This window comes from Epithele typhae (genome assembly GCF_022376455.1).
Source record: "Epithele typhae strain CBS 203.58 chromosome Unknown BXZ73scaffold_10, whole genome shotgun sequence".
NCBI lineage: Eukaryota > Fungi > Basidiomycota > Agaricomycetes > Polyporales > Epitheliaceae > Epithele > Epithele typhae.
In genome coordinates this window covers 670,663-692,482 of record NW_025954201.1, presented here as the reverse complement: position 1 = coordinate 692,482, position 21,820 = coordinate 670,663, and the positions used below count along the sequence as shown (strand labels likewise).

The window sequence follows — 21,820 nt, the reverse complement described above, 5'->3', positions numbered from 1 at the left end:
TTAGCTGACTAGATGCGGATAGATCACTAGTGCTAATTATTTTACCCCCAAACTAATTAGATCACTAGCCCTGTTAGCAATGAGGTAGATGGTTGGATAGCTGCAAGGTAGATGGCTGAATAGAATGCCTAGGTGAAAGATAGATGGTGTTAGAGTATCCAGCAATAGGTTTAAATCACACAAGCGTAAAGGAGAGGCAAACGAAGTTATATTCATCATACTACAGTACATACAACGAATAGCGACACGGACACTAGTGCAGACGACGTAGGCAACGAGGTTGAGAGGGAGACATGAAGGTGGCGATGCGGGGTCGACACGGCGGTGTCGGGGGCGAAACAGTCAATGTGGACCAGGTGCGTGAGGTACGCAAGGTGCGCGATTCGGGCGACGCGGACGATGCAGACGAGGCGGGTGACGCGGGGGCAAAGCGGGCGATGTGCGCGGGATACCTGAAGCGGGTGAGGTGAGTGATGCGAGCGCGATGCGGATGAGGCGCGAATAACGCGTACAAGGTGGGCATGACACGGGCGATGTGGGCGAGATGGGCGGCGTGGGCGACCTGAGGTGGCCGGTGTAGAGTTCTATTGGGTTAGCGTATGAGCACGGAGCAATGAACGGAGGGGGCAGGTGCGTACTTTTGTATGCGTTGTCGTAAGGACCGGGGCCTGAGAGGCGGGCAAAGACTGATGCAACGGACCTTTGACGCTGTCCCATAAGCCGGCGAGGAGGGGCGTCCCATCGGCACGCTCGGCGAGGCGCGGCACTCGCTCCTTGCCCTTTGTCTGCCACTCGTAGTACCTGCGCGACTGACGTGGTCAGCGACGATTCATGCAGGCACATTGGGCAGACGACGGCAGCGGTTCGTCGATGAGGGCCTCGCTGCGGGGGTCAATCGTCTTGAGCTTCCCGCTCGTGTCGTGCCTGCTTAAGTGTGGGACAAGGGCGGTGGATGTCGGGCGCATTCGTACGAGGGACGATATTGAATCTGCGTGAAGAGGTGGGTGAGAATGTGGCATGCATGGACAAGCAAAGGTACTGCGGGACAGACCGATCCATGGCGACCCAGCCGGCGACGTTGCCGTTGTAGTCGTGCATGTCCTTGATGGATTCCAGAGGTGCAGACGAGGTAGTCCGCGAACGCATGGCCATGGTCGCGTGTGAGATCATTATTCTCACCGAAATCCCAAGAGAACAGGGTACTCACCAGACGACCTTGGCGACCCTGCGTCATGTTCTACCCCTGCTCGTCCGAGCTGACGTCCCAGCTCATGAGCACGTCTCCCTCCCTCGTCCGCGTCTCCGTTGAGGTCTCCTCGAGGCTCGCGAGGGAGGAACCCCTTCGCGCGCGCGCGGCCGTAGCCACGCCCGCAGGCAGGCGGAACGCGGCTGTGAGCTGCTATGCCGCGAAAGGCCGGCTCGTCAGAACGGGGAGCGCGGCGTTGTGTGCGGTCTTGATGAGGCTGAGCGTGAGTGCCGCCATGGGCGCAGGGAGCTGTTGGAGGACGCTCACCTACGGGCGGTGGCACCAGAGGCCTGAGGTGCGGACGGCGAGGCCGACGAGAGTGGCGCGGCCAGAGAGCAAGATGGAGGAAGAAGAGAGAGAAGTGGCGACAAGAGCGTGAATCAGAAGAGACATGGGTGGAATGAGGACGATGTGCTGGCCGCCGGAGCCTGCGGAGGTGCTTTCGGCGACGCGTCATGCGTGGGAATGGACACGCGTCGCGCGGACTCTGGCGCTTAGCGCTGCCAGCACTGTCTCGTCGTCTTCGTTCATCGTCTTCTCCTAGCCATTTTTCGTCCTCTTTGACCCTTCTGCCTCACCACCTTCCAGTTGCTCTGCATCAACCTCCGCCATTTCGACCACGCCAGCCACTTGTGCCCCATGCGTACAAGCACGCATTCACCATCGCACTTGCCTCCCTCTTTTCGCCCAAGGACTCCCTCAAGGGCGCTGCCCACGAAGTAGTTATTTATTCCGGTGAGCTTTTTGTTTCTTCCTGCACATCCTCTCTTCCCCTTCCGTCTACCCGCATTGCCCACGTCTTCATCGCGCTCGCATCGCTCACCCACTTCGCCCATCTCGTGCATATCGCCCGCGTCACCCGTCTCGCCCGCGTCCGCCTCACCTGCGTCACCCGTCTCGCCCGCATCGCGCCCTTGTCACCCACCATCGCGCGCGTCACCTCCACCTCGCGCGCGTTGCCCACCTCGCCTGCGTCATCCCGCGTCGCTTCCATATCCCGCGTCGCCCACCTCGTCCGGGTCTCGCCCCCTGCCTTGCCCGCGTCTCGCCCAGGTATCACCCACCTCACCTGCGCGACGACGCCCTCGAGCTCGCCCGGGAACGCGCTCCGGAGCATCTCCCCACGCGACCAGCGCCCACAGTGATCCAAGCGGCGTCATCGCGCGCGCGCGCAGGGCTGTTCGTGGGGTCGCGGTGAGATCCCGCGGCCCCAAACTCCTTTGGTGCGTTCTCCCCTCCGCTCCCTGCGTCCTTGCCAACCTCACCCTCTTCCTCCGCGTGGCCCTCGCCCCCCGCCATGGCCCTCCTTGCGCCGTCCACCCCCGCGTCGTCCACCCTCCACGTCGTCCGCCCTCCACCCTCGTGCCCGCGCCCTCGCACCCACGTCGCCCACATCCGTCTCGTTCTCTGCCTCGTCCTCTCCGCCTTGTCCTCATCTGGGTTGCCCATCACCTCACCTACACCCTCTTATCCTCGCGTCTCCTGCATTTCCCATGTCGCCCGCACCCACCTCGCCCGCCTCCCCCCTGCGTCGCCCACGTCCCTCCGCCTGCTCTGCGGAGCCCACGTCGCCCGTACCCGTGGCCCCCCGCGTCACTGGCGTCACCCGCCTCAGCCATGCCATCCGCGTCATCCGCGTCTCACACAGGCTGGCCTCGCCCGCGTCGTCTGCGACTTGCCCCGGCCTTGACCCTCGGTTTTGCCCCACCTCGCCCGTCTCACCCACGCCACCCACTGCGCCCGCGTCGCCCGCCGCGCCACGTCACCACGTCGCGCCCACCATCTCCCACCTCATCCACTTCGCCCACATCTCACCCGCGTCCACCGCGTCCACTGCATCTCACCTGTCTCGTCCACGCCATCCAAGTCCTCTGCCTTCCGCGCCCTTGGCTTGCGCCCACGTCGGGCCCTCGCCCACTCGCCTCGCACCCGCATCGCCGTCACCCACCCGCGACCAGGACCTCGCCCACCCTTGTCCCCGCGTCACCCGTCTCACCCGTCTCACCCATGTCCCCTTAGTACTTTTGTTAATGAGATGCAATCAATATATTTGTCTAAACCTGTATCCTATGTGTGGATCGGCGCATCGAGCCACGAATGAGCCGGAGCCGGAGCCGTGACTCCGGCTCTTCCAGAGGATCTGACTCGCGCGGCTCTGGATCAAGCCTCCGGAAGGGCTGTGATCTGTGGGTTCGGATCCGGCTCAACTGCAGATTGATCTGCAAACAGCCTTAGGTCACTCATTAGTTAGACTAGAATGGACATTAGTTTGGACTCTGCACAAATAGATTAGATTTACATCCACTAGCTGTGAGAGCAGAACAACTAGCCGGATAGTTGCCAGAGGCGAAGAGATAGTGGTCAAATAGTATGACTAGTTCTTCATAGTCTGCTAGTGTGAATAGCTAAGTCGATAGTGCTAGTGCTAGTTGGCCTAGAGCTAATTAGCTTATTAAGGTTTTCCTGATGTCCTCGCGTGCGGCGTCGGACTGTAGCACGACAGTGTCACGTACCCAGACCGGCCCCTCAAGGGGGCCTCACACTCGAGCTGTACGCGGAGGGGCTCGTCCGCGTGGAGTCGTCGTCCCGCGCGACGCTACAGGGGCACGACAGTCGTCGCACTCAGGACGCAGGACGCACACGCGCCCGCGGGGCAGTAGCTGCATGAGTACCTGCTTCAGGAGGTCCTGCGGATGCAGGCCAGGGCGGTGTGGCACAAAGGCCGCGGCCGCGGCCGCTTCTTCCTGTTCTGCCACGCGGAGGGCAAGGACACCATCATGCGCTTCTTCAACAACAGGCTCCTGCTCAAGTCGCGCCTGCTGGAGACGGACGCGCTCTGGTGGTGGTGGAAGGATGACGGCGGTCACGTTCCTCGGAGCAGTGTCATGCTCGCCAACTTTGCGGACGTGATGGGCCAGCCACGGTCGAGGGGAGCGACCGCAGGCAGAGTGGATTGCTAGGTGTACAGGCCAGGAGGAAATTGTCCCAACAAATAGACTCACCTTCGTGCCACCGATAATCTCGCCAGCTTCCGCAAGCTCACCGAGAGTCAAGACGGGCCCACTTCAATGGCTCTTCCGATGTGATGCCTTCAACATGTCCTTCTGTGCCTTCACCCACCAGCACTCGCCTGGCTTAAACAGAAGACCTCTGCTGTCGACGTTTTTGAGGTGTAGCTTGCAATGTGGGTGGGGTGGACGCCGTGGACTGTTGAGGGGCCCGGTAAGTACATAGCCGGGGCATTTGCACGATCATTCCTTGCAATTTTTCTACAACAAAAAGGACCACAACATCGAATGTACCAACACTGTTATCTCCGGGTCTGTGGACGGTCGTCCAAGTTGGATATGTCGCCTTCGCTCAACATAGAAGCATTACCACCCCCCAATCACGTGTGTTGGCGGTTGTAATCGGTTTGTAACTGAATAATAATCGGTTATAACCTTATGCTACCCATTACAATTACATACAAGCTGAGGTGTAATCGTAATGTAATTGGTTCGAGCCTTAACGGGGATGTATCCCAAGTACACCCCCAGCCAGGGCACGTGCTCTAGGAACGCCGCAGGCCTGTTCAAAATTCAGCACGGGTGCTGTTTGTTTGCAAGAGCACTCACGTAGTCGCTGCAGTGAGGGCAGCGAAGAAGTTGTTCTCGTCCGTCCCGCTCAGTAGCTCCGAACCGCCGCCAAACCTGGGGAACATTGTGAGCGAGGAAAGCACAAAGGTGCATACACGGACACTCACGCCATATCTGACATGTAATCGCACCTGTATGTGTGTCAGATGCCGTCGACGACGTGGGATGAGCAGAGCACTTACGAGAAACGGTCGAACCACTCGTCAAGGCAGACCTCCGCGCCCTTGGACTCACCCAGGCGGTCGACGAGCATCCGAGCCCGCCGGGAGACCATCACCTCGTAGTCTTTCAGCGCCGCCTGCGAGAGCCCGCGCTGCCACGAGCGCCGACGCTGCACATGCTCGTCCGTGTCTTGGATCGCGATCATCGTAAGCGGCTCCGCTTTGAGGAGCATGCCCTTCATGTCTGGGCGATTGCCCAGGCGTGAGCACTTCTTTCTGATTGCGCGCGCGACGACTTACAAGGGCCCTTTCGATTCACCCCGGACGGACCCAGGACTGCAGGCACGGCAGTCGGGTCGCGGATCGAAAGTTCGTTGGGGCCTGCAATGTGCGAGCTTCCGTCAGCCGCGCACAGACGAGCAGTGGAGGAGCGCTGGACTGACCGATGCGCACGATATCCGACGCGTAGCGTTCGTGTAGGTGCTGGATGTACACGTGCTGACGACCTGTAGCACCGAGGAAGGCCATCCGGAACTTGGTCAGTTTACATCCCAGGGGCCCGGGGTATTGGGCGAGTGGGTGGAAGGGTGAGAGGCGGTAGATCAGCGTTGAGAGAACGAGCGATGCAACGTAGGTAGGAAGGACGAGAATGCATGCGCGGGTGAGCGTGAGAAAAGGAGAGGTGGCCGCGATGGCGCTGACGAGGGAGACTGGTGGGAGCAACAAGAGGGAGAGATTGAGACCGAGGGACACGCCGTCGTATCGTCTGAACAGCTGATGGACTATCTACGTGGAAATGTGGGTCAGCGCACTGGCTGATACGCCGTCATGAGGGGAACTTACAAGAGCAAGGCCAATGCTGGCTAGTTGAACGTGGCGCATGACGCGCAGGAGGGAGGGCTGGCAGCCAGAGGGATCGACAAGGGGACGGCGAGCGTGGTGGTACGAGTAGGCGGCGGGCGAGGTCGCGGTGGGCGTGTGAAGGGAAGGGCTTATATAAGTAAGGTCAGCGGGCGACAAAGAACACGTCCTTGTTACTTATGGAAGTGGGCAGTCTCTTCAGGCCGGCCCAAGAGTGGCCTGGACTTGGACTTCGCGAGGTGCCCACCGCCCACCGCCCACGGCCAACACCTCTGTCGTGAGCAAGCGGTTTCAAATGGCACTGACGCCGCCACTACACATGTGATGGCACAGACCACTGCGAGATCTCTTTCCCGAGTCTACATAGGCCCAAGCGCTCAACGCTCGCAAATTCGACGCATCGTGAATTTCATTTGTGGTTGGTGGAGTACTTGGCGACCCAACGCATGGGTGCACGGCGCAATCAAATTGTCTTTGGAGTCTTGTTCGGAGTCCCAAACTCTGAAACTGGTCCAGTCAGTCTCCATCGACGACATGCCCGCAACCGCAGACAACGCCGCGTCTCAGACCTCCAACCGTCCCACCGCCCCCGGCACTCTCCCCACTCCGTCTTCCGCCGTCGGGTCCCACAGCGGTCCTCCGAGTCCAAGCCGGCCGTCGCTCCCACTTCCGTCCTCTTCAATACCAAACTCCGCATTGATGCCCACATCCACCCCCGGCGCCACGAACGCAGCGAACAAGCGCGCGCAGATCCCGCGCGACATAAACACCTGCCGGAAGTCGCGCGACGCCGCGCTCGCGGGGACGATCACACGCGCGTGCACGAAGCGGAACGAGGGGTGCCGCCCGCGGTCGGCGAGCGTCGCGGCGAGCTGCGGGAGCGCGGGCGTCGACCAGGCGCGCGCGATGTCTTCGGCCCGGTACGTGAGGGTGATTCGGAGCTCCTCGAGCTCGGGGTGCAGCGCGGGCGCGCGCGAGAAGTGGTCGGCGAGGGCGCGGACGAGCGTGTCGGAGAGGGTCGGGCCCCGGAGGGATCGTGTGAGGCGGAAGTCGGGCTCGCCGTAGGTGATGTCGAGGACGCGCAGGCGCGGGAAGCTGGCGAGGACCTCAAGGAAATGGTCCGTACTTGGATCTACAGCGAAGCCGCAGTGAGCTGATGCCAACGTAAAGCTTGGAATGACGCTGATGCACCTGTACCGTCCTCGAGAAACCAGCGCGGGTGGCTGAGAAGCACGCCGAGGTGCTCGAGATTGACCAGAGTCGTATCAAATGTCGGCGAGTCGTTCGCGAAGTCCCAGAAAAGAGGTAAATCCAGTGTGACCAAGGTCTGAGGGGAGACGAGGCCGTGTCTTGCAAGCGTGTTGAAGAGCAATCTGATGTCTGCGCGGACGATGTCCGTGACGCCTCCGAGGTAGGTGGCATAGTTAATCTCCACGGTGATGTGTCGAAGGCACGGAGGGGTGCCGCTGGGTGTCGTGATGACGACTGGCGGGTCGGGTTCCCGAGTCGTGATATCCACGCCACGGAGAAGCAGGGTGTGGAGGCGGGGCGGCGCGTTCAAAAGGATGTAAAGCAGGGTTCTCAACGAGATGAGAGAAGGCGACGCGCCGGGCTCGATGAAAACAAGCCTCTCAAGGTTGGGGAACACCGACGACCATCCGACGATATCGTCCCCAGTCCAAGCGGAGATGAACACCCTGGAGTGCAAGCCTGTGCGAAGAAAGACGAGAGAGATAGTATGGCGAGCGAGTTCAGGATGGGCGTCGAGGACCAGCTGCAAGTTCTCCACTGGATCAGTCCGTTTGTATCGTCGTCCGGTGGTGGGGCTGCGGGTGACGTCGCCGACGGGGAGAACGATGGTTGAGAAGAGGTAGCGCTGGGCGCGAGTGCGCCACTGACGGCATACAAGGGCGCATTTCCGCAAGGTGGCCGCTGTGTCTCGTGCTCCATCTATGATGATGTCGCAGAGCTCAGGCGGCAGCGTGGGCCAGGCGCCACGCATCGATGTCATTGGATCTGGAGTGTCCGAGGAAGACGTGGAGGTCAGCAGAAAGCGGTGGTAGATGACAGGGCGAAGACCTCAGCTCACGCGAGAGATAGATTGTTTGGAAGCCGGGGCCATAGTAGCGGACAAAGGGACGTTGCCAGAACCAGCCGAGGTTCGTAGCAAGACCGTGGCAGTCGTGTTGTCGGACCCCGAACACCGATGCCGCAGAGAGTCCGAGGTCCTACTCGGAATCACCGACCTCCTGCGAAGCCTCCCATGTCCTCTTCTCGCCCTCCTCAACGTCTGCAGAGACGGACACTCGCACGCGTGCATACCGTTCACCGGAGAAGCGCGCGAGCGAGGCGGGCCAAGCCCAGACGAGCATCCAGATCAGGTCGACGATCGCGAACTCCAGTTCCACCAGTGCGGTGTTCTGGGGGGCGCGCTGCGCAAAGCCCGTCATCCTCCGAGTCTCCTACATATGTACATACGCGTCTTCGCCAAACATAAGTTCTACTTTCACCTGAACCCCCATGTCTGAGAAAGTTGACTCAAAAAGGCGCTTGACGCTCCCATACGAATCGTCCGGACTGGTCCCGGATACCAACGACCGCCTGCCGGTGGGAATACGCGCGCAGACGGACACGCGGTGGAGGGCAGGGTACCGAGTACGGTTTCTCAGCGTCGCGGCGAGCCGCGGGAGAGTGAAAACCCACCCGCGCTCGACGTCTTGCGCCCGGTACGTGATGGAGAGCTTGAACTCCTCGAGTTTGGGATGCGGCGGGACCGCGCGGGAGAAGTGGTCGTCGAGAATGAGAACGAGGGAATCGGAAATCCGCTCGCGGCGAAGGAGGTATGAGGTGCGCTGCATGGGCTCGCCGTAGATGATGTCGAGCACTCGGAGACGTGGGCAGCCGGTAAGGGCATCGAAGAGACTCCGGGTGTTCTGGTCTGGAACACGAGAGTTAGATACAAAGCGGTCAATGAGAACCAATTATCGCGTACGCATGACATCGTTGGCACTCGGGTCTTCATATTCGGAGTGACTGAGCAGAACGCGGAAATGTTCCAGATGTGGGAAGGTCGCGTCGAAATCCGTCAACGGTTGAGTAAAGTCCCAATACTGAGGTAGATCAAGTGTGACCAGGGTATGGCGGGGTACCAACCCGTTCCTGGTGAGCGTGTGAAGAAAGACATTGATGTCCACGGCGCGAGCGAAGGTCCCACCTCGGATGTACGCGCCGTCGTCGATTTTGGCAATCAGGTGGCGGAGGGCCGGAAGGGGATCTCCATGCCGGATGCTTGGAGGTGTGTCGGATTCGTACTGCGAATCTTCTAGCACAACGTGCACGCCTCCTAGGATGAGGGTGTGGAGAGAGGGCGGCGCATTCAAGAGGGAACGCAGGAGGAAACTGAAGGGAACGAAAGACGTTTCCGATTCGGGTTCGGCGAGGGTGAGTTTTTGGAGCTTTGGGAACAGCGACGGCCAGTGTACGATGTCCGCTTCCTTCCAACATGACAGACACGTGTTATAGTGAAAGGAAGTGTGGTGCAAGACGAGGGAAGTGACGTGGAGAGCCAGGGCAGGACGCGAGTCGAGCACTTCACATAAGTTTTGGCCTGGTTCGGTCCGTCTGGTGGTTTCCCCGGTCTTATAATGGTGGGTGACATCTCCAACGAGGAGATTTATGGTCGAGAACAGCCGGAATTGAGCGCGGGTTTGCCATCGAGCGCAGACGAGGGCGCACTGCTGCAGGGCGGCGGGCGTGTTGACCGCATCGATAACGAGATCCCACAGCTCAAGAGGTAGGGTGTGGGGCATCGGAAGAGATTGCATAGGCACAGAGGAAGCGAAGTTGAGAGAGAGAGAGAGAGAGAGAGAGAGAAGCCTAGGGTTGATGGAGGAAAGGGGTCGAGCCGCCTCTTCAGGGGTCGGATCCGGACCAACCGGACCGATTGTCCCGCAGCCTAGTGGGACGAGCGGAGATGAATATTCTCGGAACCACCGCTCTGGCATAACACCCCCGTCCTTTTTTGGGTCAAGCGTTTACTAACATCCCGCACACTTAGTGCAGGTGCGGTATATGGAACACCCCCGTCCTCCACAGGCACACCCTTCGACAGCGAGTGCTCGGCAAACCGAGCGAGGGTACCGGGGTCGACGGCGTAGAGCTCCTCGACCGCAGCCACGCGGTGGAAACAGTTGGACATCCGAGAGCGGGACTGATATGGGCTGATCGTGCATCGAGCCCTGCGTGCACTGCAGAGGCAGCACGCAGTCCCGGGTCTCGTGGCGGGCCGATCTGAACGCCTCCTTTTCGGTTTCTCAGCTCAACGCAAAGCACAGAGTCAGCGCTCGGGCTAGAAGCGCTACAGCTCGGAGAAGCTGTGCGGATCGCGATGAATCGACCACGCATTCAACTAGCAAGGTCGTCATAGTGGGAGAACGCTGTCTGGGGATGGAGTGCGTGAGCGATGAGCAAGTACAGACGGAAGAGCATTCGACACTCACAGCGCGCCGAGCGAGGCCGCGGGACCGGAGCGTGAAAACTTGCGTTGGGTACAGCTCGGGACGTGCGCGAAGAATGGCAACGCCTCAGTTCAGAGCAGCAGTCAGCGTGCAGTCTCAGAACTGACTCTAAGTCGAAAAGGACGAACATAGTCGTGTCGAGATACACCGTGCCATTGCTGCGATTGACCTTGAAGCGGAGACTTACAGTTGTGTTACGGAGCGACGTAACAGAATTCGGGACGGCATCCGAGTCGACGACAACAACAAGCATGACGTCCTCAACGTGTTGTAGGGTGGGGCGGGCACCGTCTGACCAGCCCGACGCAGCCTGGCTCCCAAGATCGGCGTGGCGTCAGCGCTGGCGGGCCGAAAGCGAGTGGGTACGTGCCACTACGGCCATGGCGAGGCATCTTTCAGTGTTTTCCAAAACGTGTCTTGCCCGGATGTGGAGCGAGGAATGGCGCGGAGACGAGACGGGCGAGCGAGAGAAAGCGCTGCAAGAGGGAAGGAAAGACGTGGCCGAGCATAAAAAAGGTCCAAGGATACTCCCAAAGCCGGGCCACCTTGAACGTGTTCACTGCGCAAGGTGATCCGGGACTCTGGCTCGGCGCCAGCGTATCGGTGGCGTGAGCAAGCAGCACCAAACAACAGAGTCCGAGACGGCCGGAGTGGCCCGGCTCCCCGAATGCAGCGCCTCCGGTCCACGACCGCACCTTGTTCACCACCGCGGCCGCCCGCAAGAGCTCTCTCGCTGGGCTCGATTGGCACCACGCCATATCTTCTTGCCATCGCTCTCTCCCTCTCGCCGCAGATGGCTCCCTATCTTGCACCCTCCATCACAGTGACCCTGGGGCCTTATCGGCCATTCGTTTAGCGCATCTTCTCCAGCCATCGACAGAGCCGAGCCCGTTGGGCAGTTTCCCTGGTCAGACCATCTCCAAGATCTTGAAGCTGCAGATGTGCGCCATTGTGCTACGCAATGGTCTATACAGGTGCACTGGGATCTTCATCGGTACGTTCCCCTCCATCTCTCGCACATACAGCTGGATCCATATACAGGATTTCTAGTAGGGCACAGCAAATTGCCCTTCCGTGATCTTCCGGTCATCCGGCCGTCTGTACTTGAAACATGACTCGAAAGCCCGCGTACGTCCTTAATAATCAGTAGATCTCTTGCGCATTTCCTCATTCCCGCTCAAAGAGCTGGGATAAATTTCCCTGACTACCACGCGCTCGACACGTATCGCCAGCATCGCGACGTGCCCGTGCGGAGGGGCTGTGCTATGACCGTGGGCGCGGTGAATGAACGGGTGAGCGGGGTACGCACAGGTCGCGATGAAGCAATATTAGCAGGGTGTGTCACGCACTGCGTTTCGTCTCTTCAGCGATCGCTGCCGACCTGACATTTTTCTCGATAGTACACGCGCGACCACTTCCGTCGCGTATCGCGGCTGCACTCAATCATGCGCACGGTTCCTGTCGCGAGAGTGTGGAGACGGACCGCGGCGTTGGCGGGGGACGCACGACCCTGTCTGTCCTCGCACGATTAGGGAGGTATGTGGAGGCCCTGGACCCCGGGATCACTGTAACTAATTTAAGCAGCCACCATACGCTGGGGATTGTGAAGGCGCGAACAATGTCCCTAGTATTGGGCGTCTCACCTGTACGCATGCGCGTGGCTAGTTTGCGGATGTATAGTAGACGGCACGGTCAGCTGTACGAGATCAAAGTGGCGTGATAATTCGCCATATCGCCCAAGCAGGCCCGCAGTGAAGGCAAAGTGCACATTTGCATGCGCGCTGTACAGTACGCGGTGGAATCTGTAGAATCCTAGACGCGGGAATGAACAGCCCGCTTATGACCAAGTGCTAGGCACAGTGGGAATGTGTATCTGCATATCATCGATCGTCCCTCGATGCCCTGCATCCCTTGTCTCGCTCTACGACATGCCAGCCATAGACCCTACACGGCCGTCCCCCCGGGTTCCTCCAGAGATCTCGGAAGAAATCATACGATGCCTCGACCCATCACCACATGAGGACAGAAAGACACTACTCCATTGCATGCTCGTCTCCAGCAGCTGGTTCCCCCCAAGCAGACAAATCCTCTGGTCTAATCCCATCCTTCAGTCGTTGGAGAAAGCCCATCTATTTCTTACCCTCATTGTTCAGAAGACGTCCCCACTTTCCATCCCTCCCCTCCGAAACCTTACCATCGAAGCAGGGAATTCCGAGAGTCGCTCTCCATCTCTGGGAGCAGTGCTTGTTTGTTTGGCTATCAACGCACCCGAGCTTAAATTCCTCAGGCTCAGCAAAGTCTCAACGTTGACTTCCAAAATCCCACCTCGGGCCTTCCAGTCTATCTCGACTCTCACAAAACTCACGAAGCTAGAATTATATCGGTGCAAGTTCCACTCCTTCCCGATTTTTCGACGTACGATTACCGACATCCCCAATCTATCCGACCTTACGACGCGTGGAGTTGAATTCCCTGTCTCGCCTAACGACACCATGTTCAAATCCTACATAAGCACCAAACCGGAGCTGCGCAGACTTGCCACACTAAGCAGGTATGACGACGAGGAGCCAGATTGCCTTGACGTCCTTTTGCACCACCTCGCAAACTCCTCCTCCCGTACTTCACTCAAAGACCTCACTATTGAGAAGCACATGAAGAAACCGTCGTCAATTCTATTCGCAACGCTGCGCACAGCCGCTCTTTCAACGTTGCTGTCAGCAGTGGATCACTTCGAGTATACAGATGACTTTCACGTTGGTACGACTCCTTCCCGCTGCAACTCGGCACGAATCCTCGCATGCTGACAGCGCCCGTACAGACACATCCTTCCTGCCGAGCTTGCAGAACGTGGTAAAACTCGACCTCTGTTTCTTCCGTGGTACAACGGATACTCTACTCGAGATCGCGCGCTGCTTGGTGCGAGGAGACAGCCAACACCTCGTTGATTTCGCACTCTCACTCTCCCTCGCCGCCCTCACCCTCGCAACGGAGCCGGACCTCGTCGAGCTCGCCGAGCTCACCTCCGGCAGGCCCTTCTCCAGCGTGAAAAATGCGAAAATTTCCCTGTACGGGGACTATGAGGATTTAGCGGCGTCTGGGGCACAAGCACTGGAAGTCCTGGCTCGGGCGTGGCCTCTCATCAGTCAAGACGCACATGCAGACTTGACTGTGCACCACGGTTCTTCGGAGATATGGGAGTGGAGCCGTAAAGAAAACGGTGCGAAGGCCGGAGAGAACTCGGATGCTGATGTCGAGGCAGAAACATCGTTTTGGCAAGGAGAAGGTTTGTCAAAATGCACCGTAGTAACACGTTCCCTGTTGACTAACCGGCGAACGAGCAGGGAAGTTGTTGGGTTTCAAGGCGGAACTCGAGGAAAAATGAACATGGTATCGAATCAACGTTTGGTTTCATCAGAAAGCATACGCGGTAGAGGTCTAGACATATGTACGACTCGGGACTCGGCTGTGTATACTTGAATACTTACGCAGATACAACTTTGCCTGAAGACACCGCGTCACCACGTTCGAAACCTACTTTTTCTGCTTCTCATAGAGACCGTACCGCGTGGTTTCTTTCTTTTGCAGTGAAGCTTTAGACAGGAATTCAAACGAGTTACGCATGCGATCATGCACTTTACGAACTTTGCACGTCGAACAGGCTGGTTGCGCGCGCGCCGCGGGCGGCCGGATCCCGCCTACGCGCCAGGTCAGTTCATTGCCCGTAGACGAGGCAGGAGGAGTCGTCATGCCGGGTCGAGCAAATCATCCGCCAGATCTGCAAGATCGACACACCAAAGGGTCTCGATCACGGGCGCGCTTGAGTTGTGCTTCTCCAGCACGAGATTGCCCTTCCACCACGTCCTGTCCATGCGTGACGCCCAAAGACGTGCGCGAAGTCCACCATAGCGACAATGTGCGCTGTGGCATCCTCGACGGCATCGGTGTGCGTTCGAATGATATCTCCGATCGCGTCCCAGACGAGGCGAAAGGTAGTCCCTGGTAGACAGGTGCGTGGACCGGGTAGGCGGTCGCCGTCGATCGCGAAGCACGGGACGCGTGAGTCGGCAGGGAGACTGAAGGATGGTGAGTGCGGTGTTGTGTGGCGTCGAGATTGGAACTTACATAGGCGGACAGAAAAGACGTCGACGGAGGTTGCGCCAGCGCGGACGCGGCGGGATGAATGGCAGACGCATAATGACCTTGGAAGGAAGAGGACAGGGATGGTCAGCGTGCTCCTGCAACGTTATTCAACGATACACAGCAGCTGTGTGAGCTATTGGAAGAAAGTGTTGTAAGAGCGTGCCTCTGGATCACCATGGAAGGACAGACCTCACCTGAACGTGTGAGCGCGACTAGGACTGGTGCGTGAGGTGACGGAGACGAGCTACTGTTATATGCATTGGCCACTTTGATCTCCGCACTCTACTTTGCACTCGCCGACACGCATTCAATCGGATGGCCAAGGTGAACGGTCATGCACGTGCAGCACCGAGGTCTACGTCTCTCCTACAACGCGTACAGTTGGGATACGCCGTCCGCACCGACGCACTTCGCCGACGTCCTGATCGCCCGTTCTTCACGGAGCTCCTCCAACGCCAGGTTCACCATCTCCATGTACGCACCCCACCGGCCCTCCTCCACCGCCTCGGCCCACGACGCATCTCGAACGGCGCGTGGACCTCCAGCCACGTCCACCGCGAAGTCCACTTGACGCAGCGCCTCGAAGCCCGGGGATGCCAACGCTGCGCAAAGCGCGTCAAAGGCGTCAGGCCGGGGCCGTTCGGGCAGCGAGTCTCCGGCGCCCACGCGCAGAGTCAGCGCGAAGGCCTCGAGGCCAGGAAACCGCGCGGCGCCGTCGGGGGCGAGCGCGCGGGCGAGCGCGCACACGAACGCCTCGCGGGGCTCCGGATTGGACGAAGACGTCGGCACGGGTGGGGGGCCGTAACGGATGGACAGGACGCGCAGCGCGGTGCACGTGCAGAGGTCGCGGAACATCGCGTCTGCCTCTGCGCGGACATCGCCGTACGTCAGCCAAACGAACGCGGGCCAACGCGAGGCCGCACTCACCCGTCTCGGAGGCGTCGGGGCCGATCGTGTCCCAGAAGGACAGCTCGAGCGACGCGAGCGTCCGCGCGCTCGCCGTCCACACCTCGTCGAGCCACCGCACGTCCACGGGCCGGTCTCGCGGGCGCACAGAGAACTCCGCCAGCCCGCCCTCCTCCCCCTCCGCGGGACGGAGACACCCGACCAGGGGCGCATACACCCGCTCCGCCGGCTCCCTCGCCCATCCGTGCTCCCTCGCTGGGAGCGCGCAAGGCACCCCGACACGCAGCGTCCGCAGCCGCGTGCGGAGCGCAGCGCGCGTGTCCACGGACGGCCCCGCGTCGGACACGAACGACGACCGGCCTGTACCCGTGCTCTCGCTCGCCGCGACGTCGTCGACCGCGAGGTGCTCGAGGGCAGGGAGCGCGCAGACGAAGCGGGCGAAGCGGCGCGGGAGCTGGATGGTGGCGTGCGCGACCGTGAGGGCGCGCAGGCCGGGGAGGTGGCGGAGGTCGAGGAGGGGCGGGAACGGCGCGCGCCGCAGGGGAGACTGGGCTGTGATCTGCGCGGAGGTCGAGGCGCAGGGAGCAGGTTCGGAGTTGAGGCGATCACTTGCACCGAGGAGGGTGAGGGTGTGGACTAGAGGGGCGAGAGGGGAGGACGGGGAGAAGCTGTGGAGAAACTCTTGGATATCGGTGTACGGGGTGGATGAGGCGTGCAGGCGAACCGTGACAGTCCCAAGGTGGAACTGCGCGCAAGGCCGCAGAGGGGTTGAGCGCCTGTACGCACACAGGCGAGCAAGGCGCGCCAGTCGTTGTGCAGGAAATCGACGATGCGATCGGCCAGTTCGGGGGGAAGGGTCGCCATGCTCCTTTCCTCCAGGACGGTTTCTGGGAAGAGACTAGAGTGAGTGGAGGAAGTCAGCAATTTTCGAGCGCAGAGCCTCGGGGCTGTCATCCATTGGCAGATGCTCCCACTGCGCGGATGGGCGTGCGGGCCTTTTTCCAACTCAATCGCAGCAGAGCCTCGTGCCCAATCAAGCGCGCCTGTGCGGCCAACGTTGGCCTGAGAAGACAGAATCAAAGCTTAGCAGCGCACTAGCCATAGCGGAACAGACACTCACCAGTGAAATCCGCTCTTCCAGCCGCGATGGAAAGCTGGACATGCCAAGTTCCGCGCCGACGGCGTTGACGCAATTGTCCCAAGGCGCACGGTTCAAACGTTCACGATCGTGACCATCGCCCAGGACACGAAAAGAGTCAAGTTCCAAATAGTGTAGTAAGCAGTGGGCGGCGGGAGAGATTACAATTAAGGTAGGCGGTAGACATTACGGGTACAAGTGGACGGAGCGGTTCGGCGGGCCAAGGCTACATAGATACAGTGGGATCCAGGGTCGCGGGAATAGATCAGCAGAGGTATTGGAGGAGGGGGGATGAGACGAGACGAGGTGCGCGGATGGCGAATAATGTTAAACCGGAAATCGGTAGTGGTTACCCGCGCACGGCGAAACGGCAGTGGGAGCAGCGCAGGGTGGGGCGGACATCCGGTGCACATGCAAGGTGCGAGGTGCGGGGGATGGGACTGGGACATGCGGCCTAGAAGTGTACGGACGGTCGGTATGGTGTATGCACGAGAGGGTATGTAGGTTCGGACGTGGAGTATGAGCGACGGGCTGGAGTGTAGAGCAAGTATAGATCGGGACATCGGCAGTGGAGAGAGCGCGGATAGCACGACAGAGCGGGCCCAAGTAGCGTGGCGGGAGCCCCGGGCACTCGTCCGCTCATCCTCCCGTGGCCTCCGAACGGCCGAGGTGGGGAGAAAGCGCGCGCGCACGGCGACTTCTTCGCGCGACTGGGACGCCGAAGGCAGAGCTTCGACTTCGCGGGGCGGTGCGAACCCTCTTCTCCCGCCCGTTCTTCGCCCGCACGCTGCGCGCTAGGCTCTTGGGCGTTCTCTCCGTCCCCACGCGCCGGCGGGGCGGGCGGTCTAGATGACGTTGACGCTCTGGAGGTGCGCGCGGAGGATGCCCTCGCGGACTGCACGTAACGAACGCGAGCGCGAGGACGCGAAGTCGGCCGAAGGAATGGGACGGAACGGGGAGAGCGCGCAGCGGAAGCGGAAGGAGGGAACCCTGATCAGCGCGCCGTTCCCATCTCTGCGAAGCCAATACAAATGGGAGTGCTCACCCCCGACGAGGATCGCCGCCGTCGACCGTGTGTCCTGCGCGCATGCATGCAGTCAGCCGCGATCCCCGGCGTAGAACGTCCGGGAGGGAACGTACGATGACCGACGTTTCGTGCCAGTAGAACGGCCGGGCCTTCGGCGACAGGCGTTTCTGTGCGCGAGCGGGACGTCAGCACCCAACATGCGCCCGCGGCCAGCCCTGGCGATCCCCCACTGTATCCGGTGGGCGACGCGAATCAGGGCAGGCAGACACGGTGGACGTACATGGTATCCCCTGAACTTGTCCCGGAAATCTACAGTCGGTGAAGACGGGTCAGAAATAGCGCTTACGACACTGCGGACGGCACGCACATTTGACCACACTGGGAACATCGTTCGGCTGGTCGCCGTACGACGGCACATACTTGGTGACGCGGAGGCCCGACGCCAGCGTTGCCTGGAGGATATCCATCTGCGCGCGCGCTGTCAGCCGGAGAACCACTGCTGACTCAGTGGAACGGGCAGCCGTCATCCCGCGGACGTGAGTCCGATCGGTCCAGCACCAGCCAGTGGCTCGGCAAGACTAGACGTGGCGGAGGTAGCCGGCCCCTATCCGGCGTACGCACCTTGTTCAAGAACAAGATCAATGTCGTCTTTGCCAGCAACGTATTTGTGCACACCTCCCGCCACAGTGTGATCGAGTCCTCCTGTGGCGCATTCGTCAGCGTCCGATACCCGCAAACGCCGCCAGAACCACGCACAAGACGGTTGACCTTCGGGTCCTCCTCGAGCACGAGGTTGAAGGCGAGGGGCGCAAGGAAGATGATCGCCTGCACGTCGTCGAAGTACGGGATCCAGTGTTGTCGCTGTGTGTAACACAACCATCAGCACATCCGCTCATCTCGCCAGCCGGCCAGCGCGCTCCGCGCCCGTGTGTGCCGGGCGGCGACCAGGGGGATCGGCGCGCATCTGGCAACGGAGCACAGCACAGCGGCGCGCAGGCGTGCCGGAGATATGGAGCATGAGGCAGCATGAGGCACGTACACAGCTGCGTGACCCGCCGACATCGTAGATGTACCATTCTGTGCCTGGGAGCGCACCTGTGCAAAGAACATACATTGTTAGATGCGCGATGCGAGAAGGTAGAGATGGTAGACGCAAGACGGCAGACCCAACACCGGAGTTGAGCGCGACGGGAGACAAGGTGCACAGGCCGACCGCGGAGGACGACATGTTGCGGGAATGCGGGTCCGACGCCGCGCCCGCTGTCCGCGGATCGCCGGCGGACTCCACATGCTGCGCAGGAGACGAGGACACAGAGAAGGTGGACAACATACCAGACTCCATTGTGAAGTGATGTTCTTCAACTCCGAGTGTTCGAACACGGGCGCGCACGATGTCATCTATCCGTTACAACCGCAGGGTCGTCAGCTGGGGTACACACCAACGGAGAAGGAGCACAAACCGTCAGAAGGCTCATACTGGAGCGAGGCGACGCGCGCAGCGTCGTTGAGAAAGCTGGCGGCATGTCAGCATCGTGCATTGTGCATCTATCATCCGCGCGGGCGACAATCGCGTGCACGCTCATCACGTCACGCTTTTGGTCGCGCAGCACACGCGACCCTACGTCGCGGAGGAAGGGGACGCGCAAGAGCAGAATGAAATACTCACAACCCCGGCATGTCCTGCAGTCGTACATTATGCCGCTTCAGCACCGCCCGCACCACCTGGTCCTCCCACAGCGTCGTGATGTCGTCTTTGCAGGCCGCGAGTACCGCGCTCGGGTTGTCCTTGTTGCGCGTGTCGCCCGTTGCCGGCCGGTTCGTGGAACCCTTCATCGCGCTCTTGACGGGCATCTGTGGAACTGGCTGGACGCTGACTGTACTCGTATTCGTGCCGAGGGCGGTGAGGATACCCTTCCAGCCGCTGCCCGCGCGGACGCATACGTCGCGCGGCTGGCCTGGGGTGTCGGTTCCACCACCGGGGATGAGCTTGGACATGAGCTCATGCTCGATCGGGAGCAGGGCGGAGAGACGCATGCGGATCTTGCGGTGATTGTCGGTTAGTGGGGAGGTGGAGAAGCGGACGCCGGGAGACGAGGGCGAGCGACCAGCGACGCCCTTGCCTTTAGCGATGGAGGACGCGGACGAGTTCTGGAGCGAGCTCTCGTACTCTTCCTGGAGGACCTCCAACAGGCGCTTCACGTTCCTGCATGGAATCGGGTGTGGGTGTGGGAGCGTGAAGAAGGAAGGCAAAGGCGACATACCGGATGAGGTTGAGCTGGATGATTGTCTTCCAGGCGGCGCGCTCCTTCTGGAAGTGGGCGGGAGAAAAGGCAAGCTGGAAGTCTGGCGGGGAAGTGAGCTCACGCGCGTGGAGAGGAGGTGGATATATGCGCACTCTTAAGCGTCGTGCTCTTTCCGGACTCGGCCTGGCCTGCGCGCGGCGATGGGAGGTGAGGTACAGGGAGGAATCCGAGGAGAAGAGCGCGTACCAAGGAGAAGGATTTTGATGGCCTTTTTGCGCCGTTCGAAGGCCTTCTTGGAGAGCGCGATCTCTTCGTCAATCTCCTTGGACACCCGTGCCGCGTCCTCTTGCTGGCGAATGCGGGCCTGACGGTCCTCCACACTCTCGTCTGGTGGGGGCTGGAGAGCGATGGACAACGGGTCGTCGGGATCGGGCGCACTCCAGAAGGACTTTGTAGCCACGGCGGCCATGGCTGCGCGACGGAGAGGAGAGGGGCGGGGAGGAGGGCGGTGGGGGTTGCGGAGAGAAGGGAGGAAGGAGGGCCGGCGTCGAGTCGGGTATGCATATGCTTGTCGCTTGCGGAGGCGGTGTCGCCCGAGGGCACTTTGACTGCCCGGCCTCCGGCTCCGTGCCCCGCCCGAATACCGGCCGGGGCTGCCTCCGGGACTGTAGACAGCTGCTATGTGGCTGCCGGGCGGTGTTATCGTCGTTTCCGGGAACGGCAGCAACCGCCGCGCGAGCCGGTGGGGTTTCTTTGCCGAGCCGTAAGCGCGCCGATAATTCCCAGGGCAACGGACGACGTTCGGCCCGCATCAGCCTCGTCTTCTCCTCCTTTCCTCCTTCCCCGCACGCCCGCTGTGCTCCGTCGCTCTCGTGTTCCACCAGCACCGTCGCGCCCATCGTTCGACCCCTGCGTGTCTGCGACGGCTCTTTCCCGACCGCTCCGGAGTGTCCGCCACGTGTGGGTCGGTCGGCCGATCCACGTCTCGCAGACCTGTACATCTTGATCAGCCCGGCGTGACCTGCACTAGTCTCCCTCCCAAAGTCCTGCAGACATTGCAAAACGAAATATGTGTCCCATTTCTCGCGCTGCTTGCCATCAAACATCAGTCACTTCCTGTCCGCCACCCGTCTGGGTCGACATCAGCCCTCTCACCCCAGCGCCCACACTCGTCCAATTGACACGTCCCGCTGGTCTGTCTTGCCAGTACTAGAAGGCGCTGTGCACTTCTCTGCCCTCTTCGGACCCTTCCTGTCTTGCCCACCCCACGGCTTCCGCCCCGCCCACATTTCATTGTCCTCCGCACATGGCAACCAGCCGCTTCCTCTGTCAGCAGCCCACACAAGATCATGATTCATGATGCTGCTCTGCGCTAGCTTTCTTTCTGCCACACCCACCTTGATCTCTACTCCGGCTCGTCCACCACGGACGCCCGGTACTAGCCAGACAGGGGACGAAAACAAGCGTCCACCTTCCGCGCCATCCACGCTCCCTCCCCCTCGCGTCGTGCCGTTCTCCTTTACCTCCGATTCCCTCGCGCCACCACTCGACGACAGCTCGTACCGTGACCGGTCGTCCCACGCGGACACGCGCATCCCATCAGTCCACCATCGCGCCATCACTGTCCGCACGTCGAGAAGCCGGAACCTGATCCTTCCTCCCGGCCCGACTCTCCCCTCCCAGCCCCTTCGCATGCACGAACACGCCCCGCACTGGTCTGTGGAGCTACGACTAGGTTCGCGCACCGGATCTTATGGGCAGGAACCGCGGCGAATGCTCACCGGACCTGGCTGTCGTGCCGTACCTCGCCCGACCCACCCCTCGAACACCTTCTCGCACCAACGTCGCATGGGCCCTCGCGACCCCCGACACAGAAGCCGCTGCGCGAACTTGGTCCGTCGGGCCAGAGAGCGCGCCGCGATCCGGCGTGGGTGCCGTGGGCG

The 21,820-nt window shown here is 60.8% G+C and overlaps 7 protein-coding genes across 7 annotated transcripts; 2 read left to right on the top strand and 5 right to left on the bottom strand.

The window, feature by feature from the left end:
* Positions 1-56: 56 nt before the first annotated feature.
* On the bottom strand, positions 57-1,639 carry BXZ73DRAFT_75806 (uncharacterized protein; the record flags this gene model as incomplete). Its single annotated transcript, XM_048022283.1, has 7 exons — positions 57-128; positions 234-253; positions 513-584; positions 639-668; positions 701-801; positions 1,052-1,174; positions 1,518-1,639. The coding sequence occupies 7 exons, from the start codon at positions 1,637-1,639 to the stop codon at positions 57-59; spliced, it is 540 nt and encodes a 179-aa protein (XP_047880339.1).
* A 904-nt stretch (positions 1,640-2,543) lies between these two features.
* BXZ73DRAFT_99208 (uncharacterized protein) lies at positions 2,544-4,206 on the top strand (the record flags this gene model as incomplete). The annotated part of the gene is made up of 2 exons (XM_048027938.1): positions 2,544-2,591; positions 3,928-4,206. The coding sequence occupies 2 exons, from the start codon at positions 2,544-2,546 to the stop codon at positions 4,204-4,206; spliced, it is 327 nt and encodes a 108-aa protein (XP_047880338.1).
* An 856-nt stretch (positions 4,207-5,062) lies between these two features.
* On the bottom strand, positions 5,063-5,825 carry BXZ73DRAFT_43320 (uncharacterized protein; the record flags this gene model as incomplete). Its single annotated transcript, XM_048019123.1, has 3 exons — positions 5,063-5,289; positions 5,346-5,426; positions 5,489-5,825. Coding segments are annotated over 3 exons (645 nt in total), but the record flags the coding sequence as incomplete, so codon positions are not given.
* Positions 5,826-6,469: 644 nt separating this feature from the next.
* BXZ73DRAFT_75804 (uncharacterized protein) lies at positions 6,470-9,715 on the bottom strand (the record flags this gene model as incomplete). The annotated part of the gene is made up of 5 exons (XM_048022282.1): positions 6,470-7,038; positions 7,104-7,616; positions 8,149-8,338; positions 8,381-8,844; positions 8,899-9,715. The coding sequence occupies 5 exons, from the start codon at positions 9,713-9,715 to the stop codon at positions 6,470-6,472; spliced, it is 2,553 nt and encodes an 850-aa protein (XP_047880336.1).
* A 3,200-nt stretch (positions 9,716-12,915) lies between these two features.
* BXZ73DRAFT_99206 (uncharacterized protein) lies at positions 12,916-13,805 on the top strand (the record flags this gene model as incomplete). The annotated part of the gene is made up of 3 exons (XM_048027937.1): positions 12,916-13,180; positions 13,242-13,706; positions 13,765-13,805. The coding sequence occupies 3 exons, from the start codon at positions 12,916-12,918 to the stop codon at positions 13,803-13,805; spliced, it is 771 nt and encodes a 256-aa protein (XP_047880335.1).
* A 1,124-nt stretch (positions 13,806-14,929) lies between these two features.
* Positions 14,930-16,333, bottom strand: BXZ73DRAFT_99205 (uncharacterized protein; the record flags this gene model as incomplete). Its single annotated transcript, XM_048027936.1, has 3 exons — positions 14,930-15,429; positions 15,491-16,214; positions 16,256-16,333. The coding sequence occupies 3 exons, from the start codon at positions 16,331-16,333 to the stop codon at positions 14,930-14,932; spliced, it is 1,302 nt and encodes a 433-aa protein (XP_047880334.1).
* Positions 16,334-17,452: 1,119 nt separating this feature from the next.
* Positions 17,453-20,346, bottom strand: BXZ73DRAFT_43149 (G-protein alpha subunit; the record flags this gene model as incomplete). Its single annotated transcript, XM_048019090.1, has 14 exons — positions 17,453-17,502; positions 17,653-17,686; positions 17,748-17,801; positions 17,915-17,943; positions 18,002-18,101; positions 18,256-18,336; positions 18,391-18,495; positions 18,674-18,729; positions 18,967-19,032; positions 19,095-19,147; positions 19,301-19,837; positions 19,896-19,977; positions 20,030-20,065; positions 20,124-20,346. 14 exons carry the CDS (start codon positions 20,344-20,346, stop codon positions 17,453-17,455), a joined length of 1,506 nt encoding a protein of 501 aa, XP_047880333.1.
* Between the last annotated feature and the right edge of the window lie 1,474 nt (positions 20,347-21,820).